Here is a 25,984-nt window from a genome sequence, read left to right on the forward strand (position 1 = left end):
TACTCGCTTTTTCTTTTCAATGTGGCCAAATTAAAATATGGAAGTCTTCAATTATTATGCATGTTCAATATCAAAAAATTTCATAAAGCCTAACCACCAATATATACACACCCGTTGCCAAAAGTTGTCCTCTCTTCCTACCTATCGTATTTGCAGCAGCATTTTATGACGTATTGCATGATATGATGTTTTCAACATGGTGCTAGTCCATACACTCAAAAAAGAATTAAAAAATAAAAAAAATGGTCCGTTGTTCAGAACATTAGATTTTGGGGTAAATAAAAAATAAAAAATGCATGAGTTTTTGAAAAAATACTAGTCAGAAAATTGTAAATATCGGACTGGTGTACATCCACGTAAAATTTGCCTAAATTTGTTCTCATCCATAATTACCATATATTTAAATATGTTACGGACGTAATTTTCCGTAATTTAAAAGTCAACAATCCTGTGAGCCTCTTCTCAATTGGGGTTTGGATCTCTCTCTCGGCACACAATTTTAAGGCATTATCTACTCACAACGAGGCTATATTTTTTTTTTGTACAAGTTGTTATTACCCTTGGCCATTAGATTGAGTGGGTTTCATCAAAGTCATTTTGTTCTTGAGCTGGTATCCCATACTTCGGCGAGGGCATATACTATACACTTATTCCCACAGGTATAAAACTAACTTGGGAAGTTTTTTCTGATCCGATATTAGGAACCGCCTAAAAAAAAAAAATTAGATGTTTGAGTTTTATAACACTTATGTCTCACCCCTCAAAAATTCAATCATGACGCATTAGTTTTTTTCAGCCCACAGAGAAAGCAATTATAAATTTCGTTTTATTGAGAATAGCATATGGTTTGAAGAGGTACCCAAAATTTGGGATTCAAAAGAGTCTCCTAAATTGGCTTTTGCTCAAGGGAATAAATGGGTAGTATGCTCCCTTGGGAGCATAAATCTTTTAGCGTCGTTCATTTGGATTAATTAAGGTAAGCAATTTCGTGAGCCTCTGTCTTTTCAAGGAAAGACGATGCCCTCACAGATTTGAGAGGAAGGACTGTGCTGACCATAGCAGGATAGTGTTCATTTTTCTCCCAATTGGATTGATGAGAAGCGCTCCCATCCATCCGATTTTTAATGGGATGGATGATGAGAAGCGCTCCCATCCATCTGACATTTAATGGGATGGTTGAGTGTTGAAGATGCTAAATTTTGTAGTTGAGAAATCCTTAACTGTAGACCCGGACCCGACCCATCGGGTCCAAATGTTGGACCCATACCCACGTGTCCGTATCAGTTTTACCCGGCAAGTCTGATTCAAGTCTGGGTCCATTGCCATCCTTACCAAAGAAGATATCGGACCAATAATAGACAAAAGGAAAAGTAATACGTGCATCACGGGACGCACTTCGACAATAGCGTTGCGACACACCACATCAATCTCGTAGCGCCACAAAAAGATGAAATAATATGGGTTTCAAATTTTATTAAGAAATCTCATTTTACTTTTTGTTTATTTATATTTTTCCCAATACATGTTCATCAAGGTTTACATTTTAGATCTAATATCCATATTTAAAATGGATTTTAGAGAGAGGAGTCATCTAAATAGGTGAGGCGGGGACTCATAAAACCCATTTCCTAAGCAAAAAGCAAGCCATATAGTCCATTGCCTATGCCATGAAGGGGCCCATATCATGATGTGGCCTCTATCTTCGCCATCCATTTGGAATAGGATGCCTGCGGCCAGCGGCCACCGTCGGCCAAGCACCACACACGCACGTGCGCGCACAAAAAGGAAACACCATGCCTCAATTTGGCAACTTCGAATAGGTCACAACACTGCATCCCAAGTCCCTGGCTCATCTAACAGTAAGGTCCATCACCATGCAAAAACTTTTATCTGCAAATTGAGAGTGAAAATAAATTTAACCGACAAGTAAGTATGAAATAATTCATGCTGAAAAAAAAAAGCTAAACCTGAAATACACCTAGCAATATAATCCAAAAAGCATAGATGGAGTGGAACAGCCCCAATAATGCAGACAGAAGCGAGTTCCTTTAATAGCTTTTACATTTATAATTTCCCTTCTAAGCTTTTACAGATGGTGAGGAATTATCAAGACCATCAATGAGAAGTGACCCATCATTGATGTCATCCAATCAAGTACCTAATTTATCCGTGCAACCTGCTGAACTTCATTCACATTTCAATTAATGGAACTCTCAGAGCTTGTGGCTGGTCCACAAATATTCTCATATGAATACATTTCGCTGCAGATTTTGATGAGCTGAAGAAGAACTAGAACCACACTCAACTGTTGCTCAAGGAACCAATCTCCTCAAGGGTGTATTGAAGTTGAACAAGGGAAGCTTTAGACCCTCAACTTATTCAACAAATAGTTTCATTTACACTGATAGGGTGTGGAAGCAAATCATAAAACCATGACCACAAGAAGCAACAAGAATTGAATAATGAAAAGAAAGAATTAGGATATGGCAGGCAATACTCGATGTTTGAAACTTCCTTGCCCAGCACTATTCAAGTGGCAGCTGCTGTTGGCTGACTATCTTCACCTGCTCGAGTACGTATGAAGTTAAAAACTCGATGTTTGTCCCTTCACAAGGTGCTCCACAACTCCTCAATTTTGTGCTTGAGAAGCTCTACTTCCTTTGCTAAATCCTCGTCCCTTTGTCTCAATTTCTACAAAGTCAGGAAAAGATTTGCACCAGAGAGAAGTCAAATAACATTAATGGCTTTCAAGATGTTAGTCAAATTCACAATAAATTCCATTGCATCACCTCTCTTTCATGTTCTAAACATGGAAAAGTAAACAAGAATGCTAGGAACTTTACTCTAGTAAGAAATAAATAGCAGTAAGCGCAGGAAGGGAAAGCATATCAAGAGAAGTTTTCTACTATTGAAGCTTAGACATGGACAAGTAACAGCAAGAACACAAGAAATTTCACTATGATAAGCCTTGAATAGCACCAGTAATATTGTTTTTTTTGGTGAGCCATAATAGCAACGATAAAAGGGAAGCATTTCTTGACAAGAAAATTTCCACTTTTAAAGACCTCTTCTTTTGCATCTTCATAATATTTTTATAGCCAACCAGTAAAAAGAGCGCATTACCCATAGAATTTCCAAAATCTTGATTTCCCCGAAATCCACACTCACTTTCAAACTATTACAGCATGCATTTTTCTAGTTCTATTAGAATATACTTTTAAGAGATAATAAATAAGAGGACTGATTTCATGTAACGGTTGTATAGTAGTATAATGCAACCACACCTCTAGAAAACCATGTTTTTGGCATTTGTATGACCCCAAATATTGCACACACATTCTCCTCATCCTCATAATCAATCCTACAAAAAAAAAAATATTCAATTTAAACCCTAGATATGGTCAAAATTAGTACACTCCAACAATGAATCTCGATCGTCCATTTGGTGAATTTCAAGATCTAGGCCTTAACAGACTCAAAATTACTTTTTTTCTTTTTCAGTATTGTTAATCTAATGATGATAACACTATATAAAAATTTCGACAATAAAAAATTCCTTTTGAGGCCTATATCTAACCATCTCATTAAAATGGATGGCTTATATTAATTGAGCAAGAAAAAAACTTTCTTGGGTGTTTTTTCAAAATCTTCTTTTTTGTGATTGTTCTATAGAATAAAAAGGGTGCACATTTAAAAATTTGTATCAAACAAATGTCTTTACGATGGTTTTTGAAGATGGTTGGATTATACTACCATACAACCGTTGCATGAAATCATTTCTCAATAAATAAGTATGACAAATAATATAGAAAAATGCAGGATTTGTTACAATTTAATATCATTTATATTAAAAATCCCCACTTTATAGAAAATTATTTATTTTAAAGTCCCATTCTTCGTACTCAAAAATGTTTGTACATGCAAATGATTTGATGATGTTGTAAACCTACTTTTTCTCTTTTTGACGAATCCTCTCTCTCTCTCTCTCTCTCAGTAGTAAAAGTTGGAAAGAGAAAAATATGTACTGTTACGGATGTACAAGAATTTTGGGAAGTTGAAATAGTTGGTGCTATAACGAGTTAAAACTGTCCAGCACATAACGGTTCGTTTTATAACCGTCGGGGCCAAGATGAAGATGTTCGAAATGGCCATTATATCATCTATGCTAAGTCCAAGCTAAAAGACTTTAAACTGTCTAGCACATGACAGGTTTAAACAAACTGTCAGGGTCAAGGTATGGACATTTGAGGTAGCCGCAATACGCCACCAACGGCCATACTTGACTGACCCCTTTCATATATAGTCCATGTCTCAAGACTCTAAACTGATCGGTGCATACTCCATACATAGCACATGACTATAAATTGCATGTTACTGGCAAAATATATAGCTACCTAGTATGAATTTCCAAAATCTTGATTTCCCCCAAATCCACACTCACTTTCAAACAATTACAGCAATGCATTTTTCTTGTTCTATTTGTGCATCTGTTTGCTACAGAAAAGTCTCTTTGTTTATTCTTTCATTATGCATCAATTATTTTTTCCATCAACTAATAACCTGAACTTTTTCGGCATGTTATCCCAGTCTGGTTTTGCAGCAAACTGTAACATATGTCCTGACAGGAGACTTAGGGACAGATATGAGGCTCAAAAGAGAAAAGACCAAACATATTTGGCTTCTGAGATTGGAATATCTTTCGACGACTTTCCTGTTGATCTATTTTAAGTTGACGGGCAGCTAAGCTTGAGATAACTCCTCAAGACCATAGTTATCAACAGAAAAACACAGTTCTACATGTGCCGTATTTCTTTATTGAGTTCTATAACATATATAAAATCAGAAACAATGAAATGCACGCAAAAAAAAAAAGCTTCTGAAAGAATAGATTCTGCTAGAGCAAATGCTAAAAAATGGAAACTTGTCAGAAGTTGTACTCTGCTCATGCTGACTGATACAAACAGACTTGTGCAACAAGTGCTCTCACAATGGTTACTTAAAATAAGATCTCCTCAGCAATAAATTCTCATAAATATATCGTAAAAATACATGAATGAATATGGAAAAAGAAAGCAATGGCAATTGCACCAAAGGGAAGAATATCATGAACTAACCTCCAGCTCCATCTTTCGTGTTTGTTCCTTCCGGCAACCTGCAGTGGCTCAAGCTCTAGAGGACGAGGAGGAGAGAACAATGAGAGAAAGGATGGCTAGGGCTTCCAGAGAGAGTAACACCCCATATTTGTTTGTGTGCCAGCAAGCTTTAGGCGAGTTTTAATTGTTGAAGTTTGGCTCCACATGGAAATTAGTATGAAAGAGAGAGAGAGAGAGAAAATGAGACACCAAGTACAAATTAACAATTGTAACAATTACACATTTACAAGTATAATAATTAACTCAAGAAATAATGGAACATACAAAATAATCAATTCAAGAGATCAATTACAAATCTACAATTCTAATAATCAGACAACGATAATTGAACGTAAAAACAACTAACTCCAGACAATGCAATCCCTCAACAAATTCAACAGACCCATTCAAGATGTCTTGGGGACCCCCAAACCGTGTTGTTGGCATGGGAGAGACTTACATTGCAGGGAGTTTTGAGGTCTTCTTTTTCTTGGCGGTAGGCTTGGTCGAGGGAGACCCCTCTTCTTACTACATTTCCCTATTTCTTTCTCACCACCATAAATATTCCAAGAAGAAAGAGTGGTTTTGTAGGGTAAATAATCGCCACTACCTAATCTATTACTTGGTAAAAAGGCATGCAGCCTCCCACTACTGAAGCCATAGCTCATAATCTTCTCACTGTTCTCACCGTAGATCAAAAAAATGTGCCCTCCACATACAAGCACTGGCGAGGGGCGCCTATTACTTTTATTCTGCCCACTTTCACTGTCACGCTCATAGCCCAACTCACACAGATCTATGTTGATCATCTCCACCCACTTCTTCTCCGCGATGACTAAAAACCACACGATCAACTTTAAATCTGGCCCTACGGCCACAAGAGAAACATGGCCATTCCAATCCAAGACCGCAACATGGTCAACCCACACCGAGAGTTCTAATCCAGTTTGAAGCTCCGATGGTGCACGTACAACCTCTACAGCCTCTCTGACCATGTCGAAGCCGATCAACCTGCAGTCCATAGTGTCATAGGTGTAGCATGTATGGCCAATAGACACTAGATTCTTGCGGCCAAAGATCAGAGATTTTTTTGGCATGCTTTCAAGGCACCTCCACTGTCCAGTGGCAGAGTCAAAAAGCTGGTATTTCGGAATGGACTTCCATTCAAACACATTCGACACCACAGTAAAAACCCTGAAACTGCGATGCTGGGGGTCAAAATAGAATCCGAAATAGAATGCCCAGGATCCGGGAACAGCAGGAAGGCAGGTGGATTGGCCGGTTGCAGGGTTGACAATAGTAAAGAGACCCCTACCTGTCAAGGTACAAAGGATGCCATTGCTGCATCCCACCCTCATGTCCGGCTTTCTAAGCATCCAAGAAGAGCATGATTCATTATGGGAAAGGTTATGAAGTTGCATGATGTTATCACGTTTGAGGGAGATGGTGAAAATTGGAGATTTTTCGTGGTGGGAAAATGGGAGGAAGATGGCACAAGGTTGAGAGAGAGAATGAGGGTAGAGCGAGTGGGTCCTTGCAAAGTTGGGGGAGGACAAAAGTTCATCCCAAGATCTTGAGACACTCTTGAGACCCAAGATACAAGGGACAGGCAACTTGAGTAGGATTTCTTCTACTAAGTCATTCGGCAAAATGCCTGATAGAGAACCCATCGTGAGAGGGAATGGAAAGCACCAGGTCAAAGAGAGTGGATGAGAGAGAAAATGAAAAGTACTGGTTAGAGAGAGAGAGAAGTACTTGGTTAAATAATGTGGGTTAAAGAAAATGGAGAGGGGGAGGGGTACTTGGTTAAATAATGTGGGTTAAAGAAAATGGAGAGGGGGAGGGGGAGGGGGAGGGGGGGAGGGGGGGAGGGGGAGGGGGAGGGGGAGGGGGGGAGGGGGGGAGGGGGAGGGGGAGGGGGAGGGGGGGTGAGAAAGAGAGAATGAAAGCTACCTTAGCGTGTGTGTGTGTGTGTGTGTGTGTGTGTGTGTGTGTGTGTGTGTGTGTGTGTGTGTGTGTGTGTGTGTGCGTGTGTGTGTGTGTGTGTGTGTGTGTGAGAGAGAGAGAGATACACCTGGTTAGTGAAAGAAAATAGAGAGAGAGTTTCTAACTGATAAAGATACCAGGCCTTCTTTGGTATGTTACCATAAATCACCAAATATCAATAGAAATTGAGCACCCAAATCATAAAAACTCTTAAGTTTTGCTTTTAAAAACTCCAAACAACAACTATGTCAATGTACTGCTAGAAATATAATTCAGTAAGGTAATATAATACGCAAGCTGAAGGAAGCAGAAAGAGATGGCTAAATGCCCTAAAACAAAAAATCAATAGAAATTGAGTACCCAAATCATAAAAACTCTAAAGTTTTTCTTTTCAAAACTCAAAACAACAATTACGTAAATGTACTGCTAGAATGCAATTCAGCAAGGTAATATAATATACAAATAGTTGTAGCTGAATGAAGCAGAAAGAGATGCCTAAATACCCTAAAACCAAAAATAGAAATCAGATATCACCTTATTGAGAATAGAGAGATCACTACAGATGGGGTAATGGTCATCCATGAAAGCCAAGGCACATAGACAATTTCTGTGGTACAAATTCACCTGATGAAACAACAAAATTACACAAATTACGGCCTTTTTAATCTCCAATTACTCAAGAAAAACTCAGAACAAAAGCTACCAAAACTTTACAATTAAGTAAAAAGGTTCGAAAATGAAAAAAAAAATTGCATGACTTTGAAAAAGATAATGGGGAAGACACAAGAAGATGCGGTGGGAGAAGAAAGAGGGATTTAGAGAGAGAAATTACCTGTTAGAGGAAGTGATTTCCAGTTTCTATCACACATGCATGCCCTAGTTTTAGAGCGAGAATCTCCAAAATTAAGTTTAGAGAGAGAAAGAGAATCCCGTTTGAATGCTCTTCCCTTGCAGATCAGAGAGAAGCTCTTCCCACCGGCGACAGAGAAAGAGAGAGTAAACTTAGAGAGAAAGAGAGGAGCAAACCCTAGTTGCAGAAAGAGAATTTGAAAGGGTTTGAAATCGAGAGATTGGGACGTTTTAATAGAGGATTAACAATCCAACGGCCATAGTTAGGGTTCATGCAACGGTCGGCCCCATTCATCGGATCCAACGGTCTTTGGTGGTTTTTTGCCAAACGGTTCGTAGGATCATGGAAAAAGTATTTCATGCTCCCAAAGGCACTGTTCATTTACTCCAAAATATTTGTGGCATTACTTTTTATTCTTTTGTATTACTTTCTATTTCTTTTTAACGAGAACTTTTTATTTTTTGTACAAGAAATACTTGTTGTATTACTTTTTATTTTATTTTTTTGATAAAAACCTTTTATTTTTTTGTATTTTATTTTATTTTATTGATAAAAACGTTTTATTTTTTTTACAAAAAATACTTGTTGTATTACCTTTTATTTGTTTGGACAATAACCTTTTATTTTTTTTGACAATAACCTTTTATTTTATTTTTTGATGAGAAATATTTGTCGTATTACTTTTTGTTTTTTTTTTTAACAAGAACCTTTTATTTTATTTTTTTGACAAGAAATACTTGTTGTATTACATTATTTTCTTCATTTTTTTTATAAGACCTTTTATTTTTTAATGACAAGAACATTTTATTACCTTTTATTTTTTTGACAAAAAGATGTATTGCCATCTCCTCAAGGCTTGGGGCCACTTTTTACAGGGCAGTGAATCTTTATGCCCAAAACCCCGATTCCAATGGTCATTTATTCGGTACCTCCCAAGGAGCGAGGCCACTTTTTACAGGGCAGTGGAATCTTTATACCCAAAACCCCGATTCCAGTTGTCATTTATTCAGTACGTCCCAAGGAGTGGGAACTACCATTCTAACCCTTCTCGGGGGGATTCCATCCTCAAACTCAAAGCTTATGGCTGATCGATATTGCTCATCATTTTTTACAAGAAATACTTGTTGTATTACCTTTAATTTTTTTGGACAATAACCTTTTATTTTATTTTTTGACTAGAAATATTTCTTGTATTACCTTTTGTATTTTTTTTTTAACAAGAACCTTTTATTTATTTATTTTGACAAGTAATACAACAATTTTTTTAAAAGAAATACTTGTTGTATTACCTTTTTTTTCTTTTTTTTTAATAAGACCTTTTATTTTTTAATGACAATAACCTTTTATTACCTTTTATTTTTTTTGACAAAAACCTTTTATTTTTTTGACAAAAAAAAAGAAATAAATAACGTTGCCAAAATTCAAACCAGTGACCTCCAATGTGAAGGAATGATGCAATAACTGCTATACCGCAACCCTTTTGATGTTATTAACCGGAATAAAATGTTATTTTATATAACATTTTCAAGCTACTACCTTTTATTCACAATATCCCACATTGAAAAAGTGGACGAAGATTGAAATAGATAAATACTTCATTGGTACCATCTCAAAGCGCATGTGAACGAATGAGGAAGCTTGAGGCATTGTGGCTAGGGACACGTGGCCTAGAGGTGTTCCCTAGGTTTATGACCTTTGTGACACATTTGAACCAAAAAATTATAAGAATGCCCACGTCATATACAAAAAACCCAAAAATTACAAGAATCATGCAATGATCATGCAATGATTTAGTGTAGAAGAACCAGTTGAAACAATTACAAGAATCATGCAATGATTTAGTGTAGAAGAACCAGGCGACTCATGACGTCATGATCTCATGCAATGATTTAGTGTAGAAGAACCAGGCGACTCATGACGTTATGATCACATCTCATGCAATGATTTAAATTGCAAGAATCATGCAATGATTTAGTGACGTCATGATCACATCTCATGCAATGATTTAAATTACAAGAATCATGCAATGATTTAGTGTAGAAGAACCAGGTGAAACAATTACAAGAATCATGCAATGATTTAGTGTAGAAAAACCAAGCGACTCGTGACGTCATGATCTCATGCAATTAAAAGAATCACGCTATGATTTAGTGTAGAAGGACCAGGCGACTCATAACGTCATGATCACATCTCATGCGATGATTCAATGTGAATGATTTAGTGCAGAATTGACATGCGGGGAATCGACATGCGGGGAATCAGGGTGAATCGACATGGGAGGAACTCATGACGTCATGATCACAACTCATGCAATGATTTAGTGTAGAACTGACATGCGGGGAATCGACATGGGGGGAATCAGGGTGAATCGACATGGGGGAAACTCATGACGTCATGATCTTATGCAATGATTTAGTGTAGAAGAACTTGGCGACTCATGACGTCATGATCACATCTCATGCAATGATTTAGTGTAGAAGAACCAAGCGACTCATGACGTCATGATCACTGTTGAATTGACATGCGGAGAATCGGGGTGCATCGACATTGGGGGAATCATGGTGAATCAACATGAGGGGAATCGGGGTGAGTCCGTTGCGACTCGCCGATTTTTTAATCATTGTTGGATATAGTAGAACATAAACTCAGTGGGAGTGTGGTCCCTCGGACATTGTTGGATATAGTAGAACATAAACTCAGTGGGAGTGTGGTCCCTCAGACTCAGGGATACCGATTCCAATGCCAACTCGGGCAAGTCCCCGGAATCAATATGGGGGGAATCGGGGCGAGTCCATTGTGACTCGTCAATTTTTTAATCACTGTGACATGGGGGAAATAGGGGTGAATCGACATGGGGGGAATCGGGATGAGTCCGTTGCAACTCCTCGATTTTTTAATCACTGTTGGATATAGTGGAACATAAACTCAATGGGAGTGTGGACACGGGGGAACCGATTCTAGTGCTGACTTGGGCGAGTCCGTTAGGACTTGCCGATTTTTTAATTACTGTTTGATATAGTAGAACCAGTGTTTTAAAAAACAGATCGATGACCCGGATCGGGCACCTTGGATCGGTGAATCGGCGATCTGGATAAGGAATCTGCTGATTCGGTCGGATTAAACCTTAAAAAAAATCCGAAAAAATTATTAAAATTCATTATAAATATTATTTTCCAGGAATCCAATAAAAAATGAGGGTACTCCATTACAATGTTTCATTTTTTTGCAGGAATATGCGAATATTGATATGTTCTTTCCCTACATGAACTATTGTTTGCCATTTAATTTACGTCACACAAAAGTGGCCACAATCCCAACTCAATGAAAATGATAAACAATAGTCGTACATCTCAATTAAAAAAATGCAAGATAATATAATAAAAAATGCAAGCTCTAAATATGCCTACAACTCAATTATCAAGAATATATATACAATTTATATATCAACATACATTTTTTTGCAATAAAAATTTAATAATAAAATTGAAAAATGCGAAGATAATATATTTATCATACATGCCACGATTTTTTTACATTGATATTCATACAGTTAATACCAATAATATATATACATGCCACAAATAATATTTACAATGATATAGTCAATCAAGATAATATAAATAATAAAATAAGTATCAATCGTATACATACATTTTATGCATTAAAATTAAAAAATTTAGTTTTGCATTAAAAATTTAAGAACATGTGTTTTTTTTGCCTCAATAATCTATCAACATGCAATTTTTTGCACTACAAAGTTAACAATAAAAATTAAAAATACAGTTTAACTCCTCATGATAATCAAAACATGGTCACAATTTTCACGATTTTTCAAAAAATCATGATTTTTCAAAAGGATTTTTTAAAAATCGATCATCCAAAAAAAAAAATTCAAAAAACACAGCCACAATTCCTCTTCATTCGAAATCGAGCAATAAAAATTGCTTAATCCGACAAATTACACCCAAAATTAATTGATTTACAGTATTACCTTAAAAAACCCTAAAAAATAATTCATAATAGTACTTAAATTCATCTCATATTTGTAGTTTGGTGGAAAAAAACCCTAATTGTTCTTCACAAAACCGTAACTCAAAATCGAAAATCTTTATCAATCATATGCATACATTTTCGATATTAAAAGTAAAAAATTCAGTTTTGCATTAAAAATTTAACAACATATATTTTTTTGCATCAATAATTTATCAACATACAATTTTTTGTATTAAAAATTTAACAATAAAAATTAAAAATACAGTTTAATTCATCATGATAATCAAAACCTGGTCACGATTTTCACAATTTTTCAGAAAATCACGATTTCTCGAATAAATCTATCATCAAATTTTTTTTAAAAGAAACGCAGTTCTTCAGACACCCATCTGACATCAGTCATTCCAAGTAGAAAATCCACCTCAAATCGAATAAATTACATCAAATTGAATACATGTTCTGATAAACAACACTATAAGGAATCAAAGCCCTATAATATTAACACATTATTATCAAAATATTGAATACAATCGATTGAATGGCAAAAAAAAAAAAAAACAACAACGCAGTTCTTCACATACCCACCTGACATCAATCATTCCATCTCAAAAATCAACCTCAAATTGAATAAATCACATCAAATTGAATATATGTGATGATAAACAACACTATAAGGAATCAAAACCCTATAAAATTAACATATTATTTGCAAATAATTGAGTAAAATCGATTGAATGGCAGAAAAAAAAAAAAACGTAGTTCTTCACAGACATCAGTCATTTTTTCTCAAAAATCAAACTCAAATTGAATAAATTAGAAGAAATTGAATACATGTGATGATAAAAAACACTATAAGGAATAAAAACCCTATAAATTTAACACATTAGTTGCAAATAATTGAGTAATATCGATTGAATGGCGAAAAAAAAAACATAGTTCTTCACAGACATTAGTCATTTTTTCTCAAAAATCAAACTCAAATTGAATAAATTAGATGAAATTGAATACATGTGACGATAAAAAACACTATAAGGAATAAAAACCTATAAATTTAACACATTATTTGTAAATAATTGAGTAATATCGATTGAATGGAGGAAAAAACAAAAAAAAAAAGCAGTTCTTCACAGAAATCAGTCATTTTTTTCAAAAAATCAACCTTAAATTGAATAAATCAAATTAAATTGAATACAGGTGATGATAAACAACACTATAAGGAATCAAAATCGTATAATATTAACACATTATTTACAAAATATTGAATAAAATTGATAGAATGGCGAAAAAAAAGAAGAAGAAGAAAACAGTTCTTACTTGTTTTTCCGGCACCCGTGGCTTCAAATTCAAATCTGAGATGTAATCGTCCAAAATACTCACTCATTATGAACAACAACTTCTAAACAACACTCTTAAGATCAATAACCCTCAAATTTTACAAAAAATGTTGCCCTATTTTGCTTGAAATCAGAGAAATAGCGGATCCCTAAAATTCACGCTTTGTTCTTCATAGATCCAAATATTTGTGATCAAAATCGATGATTTCTACAACAATTTATTGACTAAAATGTCTGAAAAGATTAAAGCAAAGGCTGAAAGACTCGATTACAAAGCTGACAAAGATAAAAAATGACAAAAAAAAAGAAGACAAAAAACCATGAATCCTGTGAAGAACATTGTGCGGCCCGTGTTTTACTATTGGGAACTGGCACGGGTGTGCCGGTTCCCGAGTCGAACCGAGCGAGTCCGGTTCAACTCACTGACTTTTGACACACTTAGTGGAACATAAACTCAATGGGAGTGGGGTTCCTCGGACACAAGGGGGACCGATTCCCATGTCGACTCGGGTGAGTCCATTGCGACTCGCCAATTTTTTAATCATTGATTGATATAGTGGAACATAAACTCAGTGGCAGTGTGGTCTCTCGTGGACCATACTAAGCAAACGATGTTTGTTGATACCAGGCTGTGCTTGATGCTCAAGGCCAATCGGTTGGGAAAAACCTATGTTACCTGGGCATAAAGTATAAACCGATAAGGGTTCTAGTGGATCATCCCTTGATGAGGCCAGAGTATGCCCGGATGAGTGAGCCGAAGGACTGTGTGACCCTTGTGTGTGATGGGGGCCTTCAGAGACGGGAGCCAAAGCCTCATCCATTTACCTTGCATATTGATAGACCATTTCGGGAAGACGTATGCATAAGCGAGAGATACCCATATGCGTCATAGGAGCTGTGGTCGCATAGGTCTAGGTGACCTTTGACCGTCTCTAGGGGAGGACTTGAAATCCACATACTAGGATTGCGACCCCTTGGCTCATTTGACAGACTTTGGTGACCCACTAATGAGCTCATGCTCGGACTGTGGGCCATGAGACACACTGGGTCTGTCTGATAAAGCAAGTGTGGTCTGTAGTCCACAGTTGAAGGTAGAGTGCCTCATGATTGTTGATTCCTAAGCCATATGGATCATTTTCCCATCATATTAATTTAATTATGTTTGTTTTATGATAATTATTATTTTAGAATTTTTATTTGAATTTTTATAAATCTCTAGATATTTTTATTTATAAAATTTGAGCTTATGAAATACAGATATTGACTTTATAATATTTTAATTATTCAAATAATATTCTTAAATTATTTTTAGTTTTATATATATATATATATATATATATATATATATATATATATATATATATATATATATATATATATATATATATATATATATATATATAATTTCATGGGGCCCATTGTACACATGGGCCCCCCATTTTGAATAAAGGTAATATGCTTCTTTAAAGAGAATCAAATAATGACACTATTAGAGTGGAATAATCAAATATATTAAAAGATAAGGCCTAATCCATTTTGGTTTTTATATACAAATGTTATATTAGTTTATAATTTGTAGTACATACATTTTTTATTTTTTATTTTTTTGGGTAATTCAGTGGAAAAGACATGCCCCTACCTGTTTCTTCAATAGATTAAGGAGTTACATTTTGAAAGTGTTAATTGAGGGTGTCATCGAAACGAATGGATACAACGATGTGATAACTGGGTATTGGGATGCTACCACCATAACTCTAGCCCCTTCCCTAATAATACGTAATTATACATAGAAAAAGAGCTCGGGCTTAATGTGATGACTCAAATTTTTTAAAGCTGAATGATAATGATAATGATAATAATAATAATAATAACAATAATAATCATAAATTCAAAACAACTTTTAAAATTGTGCTGGTCCGTGTAGTTCGTATGGACCTGTGGACCACTAGTGTTTGCAATAGTCTTTGTATACATGAAGGCCGTTAGAAATTCCACGTGGCAACTCCATATCCCCTATTTACATATACGAGACACCTTTGTATGACGTGTTAAAACAATACTCTCTCTCTTTAAAAATGGGTGCTCTCTCATGCTATACTCTCTCTCCTTATGAAGGGTGTTAAGATTTTAAAAATGCCTCTCTCTCATGCTGTACTCTCTCTCCCTCTTTATAAAAGGTGTTCAAATTTTAGAAAGGGGCTGGGACTCTCTCTCAACAAAACGTTCTCTCATGCTCTCTCTCTCTCTCTGATAAAGATTCTCTATCTGGCTTAACTTTTACCTTTGTATCTCTTTAAATTATGGGATTTTGGAAGAGCAATTTTTGAATTTCTTGATTCAGTCCACTATTATGAATTTGGGTTTATTGTGGCTGGGTTACAAAGTGGAAGGTTTTGTGGTGTTCTGGTTATGACATTATTTAATTTAGAGAATCTTTGAGTTTCTCCTTCGCTATTCTTGGGTTTAGTTCATATGTTGTGCCATATAAGTTATCCCATTTTTCCGTAAAACAATTATTTAAAATTTTGTATTTTTGCTTTTAATAAAATTTATAACAATTTGTTTACTGCCATGAATTTTAAATACTGTAAATTAATAAAATTGTGATATGCCATTTACTGTTATAAATTTTAGAAACTGTAAATTAATAAAATATGATATTTCGTTTACTGTAATGAATTTTAGATACAGGAAATTAATAGAATTGTGATATTCCGTTTACTGTTATGAATTTTAGATACTATAAATTATAGTATTTACTCTTTCAATGAAATTACAAGATTTCCGTTTGTTGTTATAAATTATAGATATTATAAGTTTTATGTGTAAGTGGCTAATGATTGTTTGAAAGACTAATATTTTTGTAATATTCCCAGAGATATTTCTGCACTTAATAGTAATATTTCCAACATAAATTGTAGATACTGCAAGAGTTATGTGCAAGTAAGTGGTCTTGCCTTTCTTGAAAAACAATTGTTTAAAAATTTGGGTTTCTGTGCTATAAGTTTTACGTGCTTCTGTAACGTGATCATTTGAAAATACTACAAGTGCTATGTGCAAGTGTTATGCGCAAGTGATTATATGCAAGTGTTATCTGCAAGTAGTTATGTGCAAGTGGTTATGTGCAAGTATTATGTGCAAATTGTTATGTGCAAGAATTATGCGCAACTGTTATGTGCTCGTAGTTACGTGCACGTGATAGCTATAAATTGCCTCATGTGAATTCATGTTAATAATTTCAAAGATATTTTGAAAATACGATATTATTGTTTCCTGATATCTACTACATTGATATATAGCCTACAATCTACATAATAATGTATTTTGAATTTATGTGCATGGTAATAAAGTATGCGTGCATGACAACATGCTTCTAATAAAATATATGTGCATGGCAACATGCTTCTGATAAAATATGTGTACATGGCAACATGCTTCTGATAAGATATGTGTACATGGCAACATGCTTCTGATAAGAAATGTGTGTATGGCAATATGTTTCTGATAAGATATGTGTGCTTGACAACATGCTTCTAATAAGATATATGTGCATGACAACATGCTTCTGGTAAGATATGTGTGCATGGCAACATGCTTTTGATAAGATATGTGTGCATGACAACATGCTTCTGATATTATATAAGCACTTGGAAACATGCTTCTATTATGATCTGATGAAATATTTGTACCGGCAGCTGTGATTTATCCTTACTTTCCATGATAGGATGAGAGTTGGGAGTGGATTGTGTTTGGAAGGTCGTACCCCCAAAATCTATGTGAGAAACTACTCATTGGAACCCCTTTGGTAGTGTAACGCTTTCTCGCCAAAAGGGCCCATGAGAGGCAAGGTCAGTGCCTATCAAAAGCCCCAAAGCGCATTGGGGTTGTATGCGTGTGTGAGGTACTACGCAATGGATTTACCCGTTGGTGGTGCTTCTCCCTATGGGATGGTAGAAATTCTAACCTTGGACAAAAGGTTAGTGCTTCTACTGCGGGACTTCTGTTGTTGTGAATGCTTGTTTGATTTTATCTGATACTTAATTGCAGTAATGTTATTTTATTGTTGATCTTAATATGAATCGTATGTCTAGGTGGACTCATCTGGTAAACCAGTGAGGTATGAGTGGACCCATCCAAGATGTTGGCGGGGTATATAAAAGACTTTCTTGGGACACCAATAGGCTACCTTGTGAAATCCTTTGTATTATGTTAAACTGGGCATTTATGTTAAAGGAATTATAAATGCACTTTCTCGTACTGGTTAGTATGCATTTAAATCTTCGGAATTATGTTAAATTGTGTGTGAATTTGAATATGTTCTTTATGTATGCTCTTCCTCATATTATGCATTCTTTTAGAAAATATTTACACTTTTTAACCATGATTTGTAAAGATAATGATGGTCACTTACTGAGTAGCCAAACTCATCAAGTTATTGTAAAATCTTTTCAGAGTAATCGTAGCCGTATTGTTTGTATGTACAGCAGGAGGAGTTTGGAAGAAGTTTGTAGTTAAGGATAAATTCGCTTTTGTAACTTTTGTCTCTCAAAGTTATATGTATATGGACCTCATGCTTTGAACAAAAAGCTTTTGAATGGAAAATCTGTTTTAGAGCATTATATAGTAAAATTTCGAATTTGTTTTGGTTCTTTATGAATAACTGTCACGAATTTTAGTGTTATAAAACTTTGGGTGTGACGCTTTATTGGTTAATGCTTGACGAATTGCAAGGCTACATCTTAGGCACAATTCCTAACAAATGATAGTGGCCCACTCTTACCCAAAAAAAAAAAACATATTATATGATTGTACAAATTTATCAATGTTGTATAGAGACATAATTGTGTTATAAGTAATGATCCTATGATACTCTCCCACACCCATGTGTGTAGGACACCAAAGGATCACCATTAAATATGGCACATCTCTAGAAAAGTTATCATATAGGTGCGGAACTTGACTTTTCTAGAGATCTGTGTCATTTTTAATGGTGCTCCTTTGGGTTCTTATACACATAGGTGTGGGAGGATCTTATAGAATCATTACTCTTATATTATTATATAATTATGAGCAAATTAATATAATTATAATATAGTTTACTATAATATTGTAATTTCTTAATGTTATTTTGCTAAAATTCATGCATCATTGTATCCATAACCATTATTACATCATTATAAAAATATGTTTAATATTTATTTAATGAAGAACATTTAGCAATAAACATATGAGGAAATGTGCCAATTGTGTGTGAGAGAGAGAAAGATCTTGAAAATTTTATACGTAGTGGTTCTAGTTTTCCATCACGAAGGAGAGAGATGGAATATCCAAAGTTGATGTCAATTTCAACTTGAGAAATATCATGACGCGATCCCTTATTAATTTTCGGCTCAAGGGAGTCTGCCAATGCAGGGGAGTGTATAAAGCTTAACTTTGGACTGGCAGGTATTGGCAGAGTGGCAAGAAATTGTAGCAATTGGTGGAATAGGATTTGGAGACCTTAACATGTGATTGGCTTGAAGTTATGGATATTTTTAACTGTAGGGAAGTTGTTTTTTCGCCATGTCTATAGAAAGGCCAATGACATAGCAAATAGTTGTAATTTGTGTATTTTTACCATGGTCTTTATCTCTCTTTTGAATCTTATAAATAAAATATTGTGATCTTATCAAAATAAAAAGAGGGAACAAAGTGGTTGGGACATGCCTACCTTAATTCATTGCCATCAAAGGGTCCTCTTGGAAATAAGCCATATATTATTTTTTGAAACGTATCAGTATACCTTCTTTTTTTTCATAGTACATGACCAAGATACCCACTTTTTCTTTTCAATGTGGGACTTACTCGGAATAACACCATAAAAAAATACCTACAATAAATTAATAAATTAACGAATGAACAACTCACTCGTACTTGTCCTTAAATCACATGAGGGACTTAAAGTTCTATACCATATCTTATAGACCGTGCCATCCGATAATAAGCAACTTAGAGAGTTCTCTATTGGTGAATCTCATTCATCTTGCACATCTCTTTCACCCTTCTCTATTTTTTATTTATTTTTTCTCATCATCTCTTGAGGGGTTAAGCTCCTTTTATAGGGAACATATGTCTTTTGTAAATCTCACATTCATAGTATATAGGAGTTGAAATCCTAACTCCTACCTTAATTTCCTTAAGTGGAACTAATTAGGACTAACAAGTTATTACTAAACAGTTAATCCTATGTAAATGAGTTAGTCATGTCATTAGTCCACTGACGATTCACATAATAGGATGTCATCCAAGCATTCCTACAATTTGATAAAAGAAATTTTGAAATTAAATAAACTTCGTATATCTATAAAATAGAAAAAATAATTTTCACAAGGAATCCAAACACACCACTGGGTTTTTCCTCCAGTGCTATATCCTATTAAAGCTTAAAAATTGGTTCAAATATATAGAATTGCTTCATGTTAATTTCATGAGATTTCACATATACTACAATATGACTTTTTTGCTATTATTGAAAAACAAATTCTTCGGGAAAAATGGCATGGTAGGCCACATTTCCAACATCTTCCACTTAGCCTGAAAGCCTTTTAGATTTTATACAGGGCATTGCCTCATACTTTTCACATGGGATTTCAACATACCTACTAATATGATTATATGCACTAGTCTTGGATTTCCACTTAGACCTATATTCTCATAGCTGCTACATGTTTCGCAAATATGTCCCAGCTTAAAGCCTTAGTGAATGGATATGCGAACATCTCATTTGAATCTATATAACCAACCATTATATCTCTATATTTCATCACATCTTGAATATGATGATACCTCTTTCGAATGTGCTTGGATTTAGAGTTTATTTTTTAATCCTTAATAACGACAATGGCTGCTTGATTGTCACATAATATGTTGATAGGCTCATTGGCGGTGCATTCTAACTTTAAATCCATAAGGAAATTCCTCAATCAAATACTCTCTTATGACACTAAATTTCAAGCTTGTATTCTTCTTCCATGGTAGATAAAGTAACACATCCTGATTTTTTACTACATCATGATATAGCACCTCCACTAAATGTAAAAATGAATCCTGAAATAGATTTACTATCCTCATAATCACCACTCCAATCCACATCAGGATAACTCTAAGGCTTAAGGGAAGAATGGTGCAACTTATATTTCTTTATTTTTTAGATATACTTTAATATCATTTTTACTTCTTGTAACAATCTTAAACTTAAAAAAACAAACAAATAAATAAATAAATAACCTTTTACCTTTGATGGTCCATACAAATAATTTGGTCCATAGGGACCATCATTTTTTTTTGCTCTTTTTACCTTCACCTTTTATTTCTTGTGCCACGTCCTCTAAGGACATGGGCTTTAAGTGTTAATGTAACACCTTCTAAAGACCTCATGTATGAGGTGGGTTAATAATATATTATAATAATATGTTTTTTTGTGTTTAAAAAGAGGAGAACGAGTTGGATTCTCTCTCTGCAAAAACACTCTCTCTTACGCCCTTCCCTCTCAGTAACGCTGAGCGCTCTTTGTGAATTAAATAACGCAGTGAACTCTTTCTCTCTAGTCGAATTTTACCGAAACTGCACTCTCAAATATTACAAGTAAATGATCTCATTATCCTGAAAAAATAGTCTGTTCACCATTTTTATACTGTAATTTTATGCGCATATGGTATCATTTTTTTCTGTTAAAATGTTATTATTAGAAATTTAGACATTGTAAATTATTAAAAATAAAATTTCTGCCTATTATTATGACTTTTAGACAATGTAAAATTTATGTGTAAGTGATATCATTTCTGGTAAAATCATTATGTGAAAACTTGATATTTCTGCAATTAATTATAATACTGTCAATCCTGTGAGATTTACACATTTATGCATTTAATTGTATTTTTATTTGTCTATGAATTTTAGGTACTATAAGTTTTACCTATTCTTGTAAAATAATTAATTATGAAATTACATTCCATAAAATTGTGATGTTTATGTGTTTAACCTTGGATTTCTATAAAAGCTCTTAAATTGATAATCGACTGCTTATTGGATTCCATTTCAAATATACATGTTTGATCTGCTACCTTTTTGCAATTTTTATCCAAATTGTTTGATTGGTTACTTACAAATATTTCAATAAAAGTAATTTTTTAAATTGCTTCAAGTGAATTCCTGTTAATGATTTCAATGATAATTTGAATATACGATGTTGATGCTTTCTGATGTTAAAGAGTTTCTAAGATAATTTAAGTATGTGTGGACCTATTCAAGACGCCGATAGGGACTATTTGGACTCATCCGGTATGCCGGTGAGGTATATTTGGACCTACAGAGATTGTTTGGACCCATCCAGTTATGCCGCTAGGGACTATTTGGACTAATCGAGACGCCGGTGAGGTATGTTTGGACCTACAGGGATTGTTTGGACCTATCTGATTACGTCGGTGGGGACTATTTGGACTCATCCGGGACGATGGTGAGGTATGTTTGGACCTGCAGGGATTGTTTGGACCCATCCAGGACGCTGGTGGGGTATATAGGTGACCTACTTCGGACGCTAGTAGGGTATTTTGTGAAATCATTTGAGTTATGCATTGCTGTTAAAATATTTATATGCCTTTCAATCATTTGGATTATGTCTAATTGTGCATTTCTTAAAGTGAAATTGTTATCCATAAATGCTTTTGGCTCGCATTGTTTCTAATAGACCTTCCTTTTTGAAAATGCTTACATCTTCCGACTATGATTATTGTTTAGGACTATTATGATCACTTACTTAGTAGCCAAACTCATCAAACTATGGTAAAAAAATTTCAGGGTAATTGCAGCCTCCCTCGTTGAAGGCACAACATGACCAACTTTGGAAGAAGTCATAGTTATGATGAAATTTTCTCTTTGTGACTTTTGTTCAAATTCACTATTGTAAATTTTGTCCTATCAACAGATGTATATATAAACTTCATGTTAATACTAGTTATGAGTAGACTTTATACAGACTCTTAGAAATGGAAAAATCTGTTTTAATGCAATAAATGGTAAAGTAGAAAAATTTCGTTTTGTTAAAGATAGACTGTTACATCTCAGGGATTCCAGTGTTATAAATCTTGGGGTGTGACAATTATGGCATCAAAGCAATAGGTTTCGGATTCTTAGGAAATTTGAAAAGAATGTACTCTAAGTCATATTTATTGTATGTACAGATTAGTACAAGGTCAAGATCCTGAATGGCTGAAGCTAATATGGAGGGAATTCATAAAGCCTTGGAAAATATGGTTGCCCTTATGCAACATCAGATAGAAAACAATAACACACCAAGGCAGTCAGCTATGGGAAATGGTGGGTGTAATATCATGCAATTTAAGAAATTAAACCCATCTTCTTTTAAAGGTGTTGCGGACCTACTAGAAGCTGAGGGATGGATTATACAATTGAAGAAAATATTCAAGGTAATGGAATGTCCTGATGATAAGAAGGTCACTTTGGCAGTCGTTATGTTGGAAGGTAAAGCCCAACATTGGTGGCGGATGGCAAAAGGATTATTGGTCCTAGAAAATAAACCCTTGACTTGGGAAGTATTTCTAGAGACATTTAATGAAAAGTACTTCCCAGATTTTGTTCGAGATAAAAAAGAAATGGAATTCTAAAATTAGTCCAAGGAAACAGGACAGTAGCACAGTATGAGGTCAAGTTTACTGAATTGACCAGGATTGCACCACATATGGTCAACAATGAGGCAAGAAAGGTGAAAAAATTTGAAAGGGGCCTTAGACCAGCCATCAGAAGCAGAATATCAGTCTTAAAATTAAGAACTTATGCAGAAATAGTAGATCGAACCCAAATTGTTGAAAAAGATTGTAAAGATTACCAAAAGAGGAAAAACCAGAGAAATTAGAGTAGGCCAATAACATCTAATCGACAACAATTTGAAGGAGCAAACAAAGGCCAAGGCCCGCGTCATTCCCACTAGAGCCTTGTAAAAAATGTGGGAAGAAACATGGGATGAGACCTTGTTATTAGGAAACTGGAGCTTGTTTCCAGCGTGGGAAGTTGGGGCACAAGATCAAAGATTGTCCTGCCTTAAAAATGCAACAACATTCGAAGCCTAAAGAGGTAGCCCAAAAACGTCAGACGAAGGGAAGAGCATTCGCGATCACTCAACAAGATGCTGGGGCCTCAAAATAGCTGATCCAAGGTACTCTTACTCTTTTTCAAAAAGAAGCTCATGTTTTGATATATCCTGGATCTACTCATTCATTTGTGTCACCACACTTTGCATGCCATTTAAGGGTAGAACCAGAACAATTGGAATACATTTTAGAGGTAGCCACACCTATGGGGAATTTAATTAATACTAATCTAATATACAAATCTTGTGTGATAAGGATAGAAGAAAATGAACTTCTAGTAAATTTAACACACCTAGAAATTCAAGACTTTGATGTGATCATAGGCATGGATTAGCTCTCTGCATACCATACAAGTATTGATTGTTACAAGAAAATGGTTATCTTTTGTATTCCAAATCAACTAGTATTTTACTTCCAAGGTATCAAAACAGCCTCCCCACTATTTTTAATCTCCTCCATTCGGGTTAATTGTCTCATTTGAAAAGGATGTTAATGTTTTTTTGCCTATATTAAACAAGATAGAAAGGAAAAGATAAACTTGGACACCAGTCCGGTCGTCCAAGAACTTCCTGACGTATTCTCTGAGGAATTGCCAGGGTTACCACTTGACAGGGAAATTGAATTCTCTATTGAGTTACTTCCCGAGACAGCCCCAATTTCTACGCCCCTTACCGAATGGCACCAACAGAACTGAAGGAACTTAAACAACAATTGGCAGAATTACTAGAGCAAGGTTTTATCAGACCCAGTGTGTCACTTTGAGGTGCTTCGGTATTGTTTGTTAAAAATAAAGATGGGACCATGAGGCTGTGTATCGATTATAGGCAGTTAAACCAAGTGACAGTGAAAAATAAGTATCCACTACCTAGAATTGACGATTTATTCGATCAATTACAAGGATCACAAATATTTTCAAAAGTTGATCTTACATCTGGGTACCATCAGCTTAAGATTAAAAGTGATGATGTTCCCAAGACAGCTTTCAGAATAATGTATGGTCATTATGAATTTTTAGTCATGCCTTTTGGATTAACTAATGCACCAGCGGTATTTATGGATTTGATGAATCGAACTTTTAAGCCTTTTCTAGACAGGTTTATTGTGGTATTCATCGATGATATTCTAATTTATTCCAAGGATCTGGAGGAACATGAACAACATGTAAGAATGGTATTGCAAAAACTAAGAGAAAAGAAGTTTTATGCCAAACTAAGTAAATGTGAATTTTGGCTTGAACAAGTGACATTTTTAGGACATGTGATATCAAAGGAAGGCTTATCAGTTAATCCTTCAAAACTTGAAACCATAGTTAATTGGAAACAACCAAGCAATGTAACTGAAATTCGAAGTTTTTGAGATTGGCAGGATATTACAGAAGATTTGTAGAAGCATTCTCTCAAATTGCAACTCCATTAACTCGATTGACACAGAAAAATGTCAAATTTGAGTGGACAAAGGAATGTGAAGAGAGTTTTCAAGAACTAAAAGCTCGATTGACTTCAACGCCTATTTTAACTATTCCTGAGGGGAGTGGGAGATTTGTGATTTATAGTGATGCTTCACATAAAGGCTTGGGTTGTGTATTAATGCAACATAGGAAGGTAGTGGCATATGCATCCAGACAGTCGAAAGAATATGAGAAGAAATATCCAATTCATGACTTAAAGGTAGCTGCAATAGTATTTGCTTTGAAATTTTAGAGGCATTATCTATATGGTGAGTAATTCAAAATATACACAGATTATAAGAGCCTGAAATACCTCTTTTGGATTTCTTAAAAGAGTGTGATTGGACAATCCATTATCATTCAGGAAAGGCTAACGTTGTGGCCTATGCTCTTAGTAGGAAATCTGTAAGAGTTTTAACTTATCTAATGATTCAAGAAATGAAATTGTTAGAAGAAATAGTGGAGTGGCATCCTGCTCCATCCTTTAATGGTGTGGTAGGTATGATTGCCAATATTAAGGCAAAGCCCTAATTAATTCAACAGATTCAATTGGCACAAAAGAAAGACCCTCAGCTTCTAAAAATTGTAGAAGATGTGAAGTTGGGAAAGAGAGACGAATTCTCTATAAGCAATGATGATATATTGATATTTATAGGTCAGATTTGTGTCCCGAATGATGAGAATGTAAATAAATCTATCTTGAAAGAAGCACATCACTCCCGTTATACTATACATCCCAGAAGTACTAAGATGTATCAGGACCTGAAGAAAACTTACTGGTGGAATGACATGAAAAAGGAGATAACACTATTTGTATCCAAGTGCCTAACATGTCAACAAGTAAAAGTTGAGCATCAGAAGCCTGCTGGGTTGTTGCAACCTTTACCCGTGCCAGAGTGGAAGTGGGAGCACATTTCTATGGATTTTGTCTCCGGTTTGCCTAGAACAAGTTCAGGGCATGACAGCATTTGGGTCATTGTGGACCGGCTGACTAAAGCTGCTCACTTCCTACTGATCTGCACGACTTACACTTTGGATCGACTAGCCCAGTTGTACATTAAGAAAATAGTGCGGTTACATGGAGTTCCGATCAACAT

General features: G+C 35.1%; 1 protein-coding gene and 1 long non-coding RNA gene across 4 annotated transcripts; both read right to left on the minus strand.

Annotated features, from left to right (window-relative positions):
- Positions 1-1,448: 1,448 nt before the first annotated feature.
- Positions 1,449-6,958, minus strand: LOC105420960 (F-box/LRR-repeat protein At2g43260-like). Of its 3 annotated transcripts, none has more exons than XM_020669871.2 (4): positions 5,115-6,958; positions 2,498-2,691; positions 2,159-2,401; positions 1,449-1,890 (listed from the first exon to the last, which is right to left on the minus strand). In XM_020669871.2, the coding sequence occupies exon 1, from the start codon at positions 6,800-6,802 to the stop codon at positions 5,540-5,542; it is 1,263 nt and encodes a 420-aa protein (XP_020525530.2). In that variant the 5' UTR covers positions 6,803-6,958; the 3' UTR covers positions 1,449-1,890; positions 2,159-2,401; positions 2,498-2,691; positions 5,115-5,539. The 3 variants fall into 3 exon arrangements, with proteins under 3 accessions (XP_020525530.2, XP_088725656.1, XP_020525529.2); XM_088869530.1 differs by lacking the exon at positions 2,159-2,401 and adding an exon at positions 3,285-3,361; XM_020669870.2 differs by lacking the exon at positions 2,159-2,401.
- A 134-nt stretch (positions 6,959-7,092) lies between these two features.
- On the minus strand, positions 7,093-8,171 carry LOC148781614 (uncharacterized). The gene is made up of 2 exons (XR_016057521.1): positions 7,951-8,171; positions 7,093-7,742 (listed from the first exon to the last, which is right to left on the minus strand). It is a non-coding gene; the product is annotated as an uncharacterized LOC148781614 (long non-coding RNA).
- Between the last annotated feature and the right edge of the window lie 17,813 nt (positions 8,172-25,984).

Source organism: Amborella trichopoda, chromosome 6 (genome assembly GCF_054954075.1).
Source record: "Amborella trichopoda isolate Santa Cruz 75 chromosome 6, AtrichopodaSantaCruz75HAP2 v2.0, whole genome shotgun sequence".
Classification (NCBI taxonomy): Eukaryota; Viridiplantae; Streptophyta; class Magnoliopsida; order Amborellales; family Amborellaceae; genus Amborella; species Amborella trichopoda.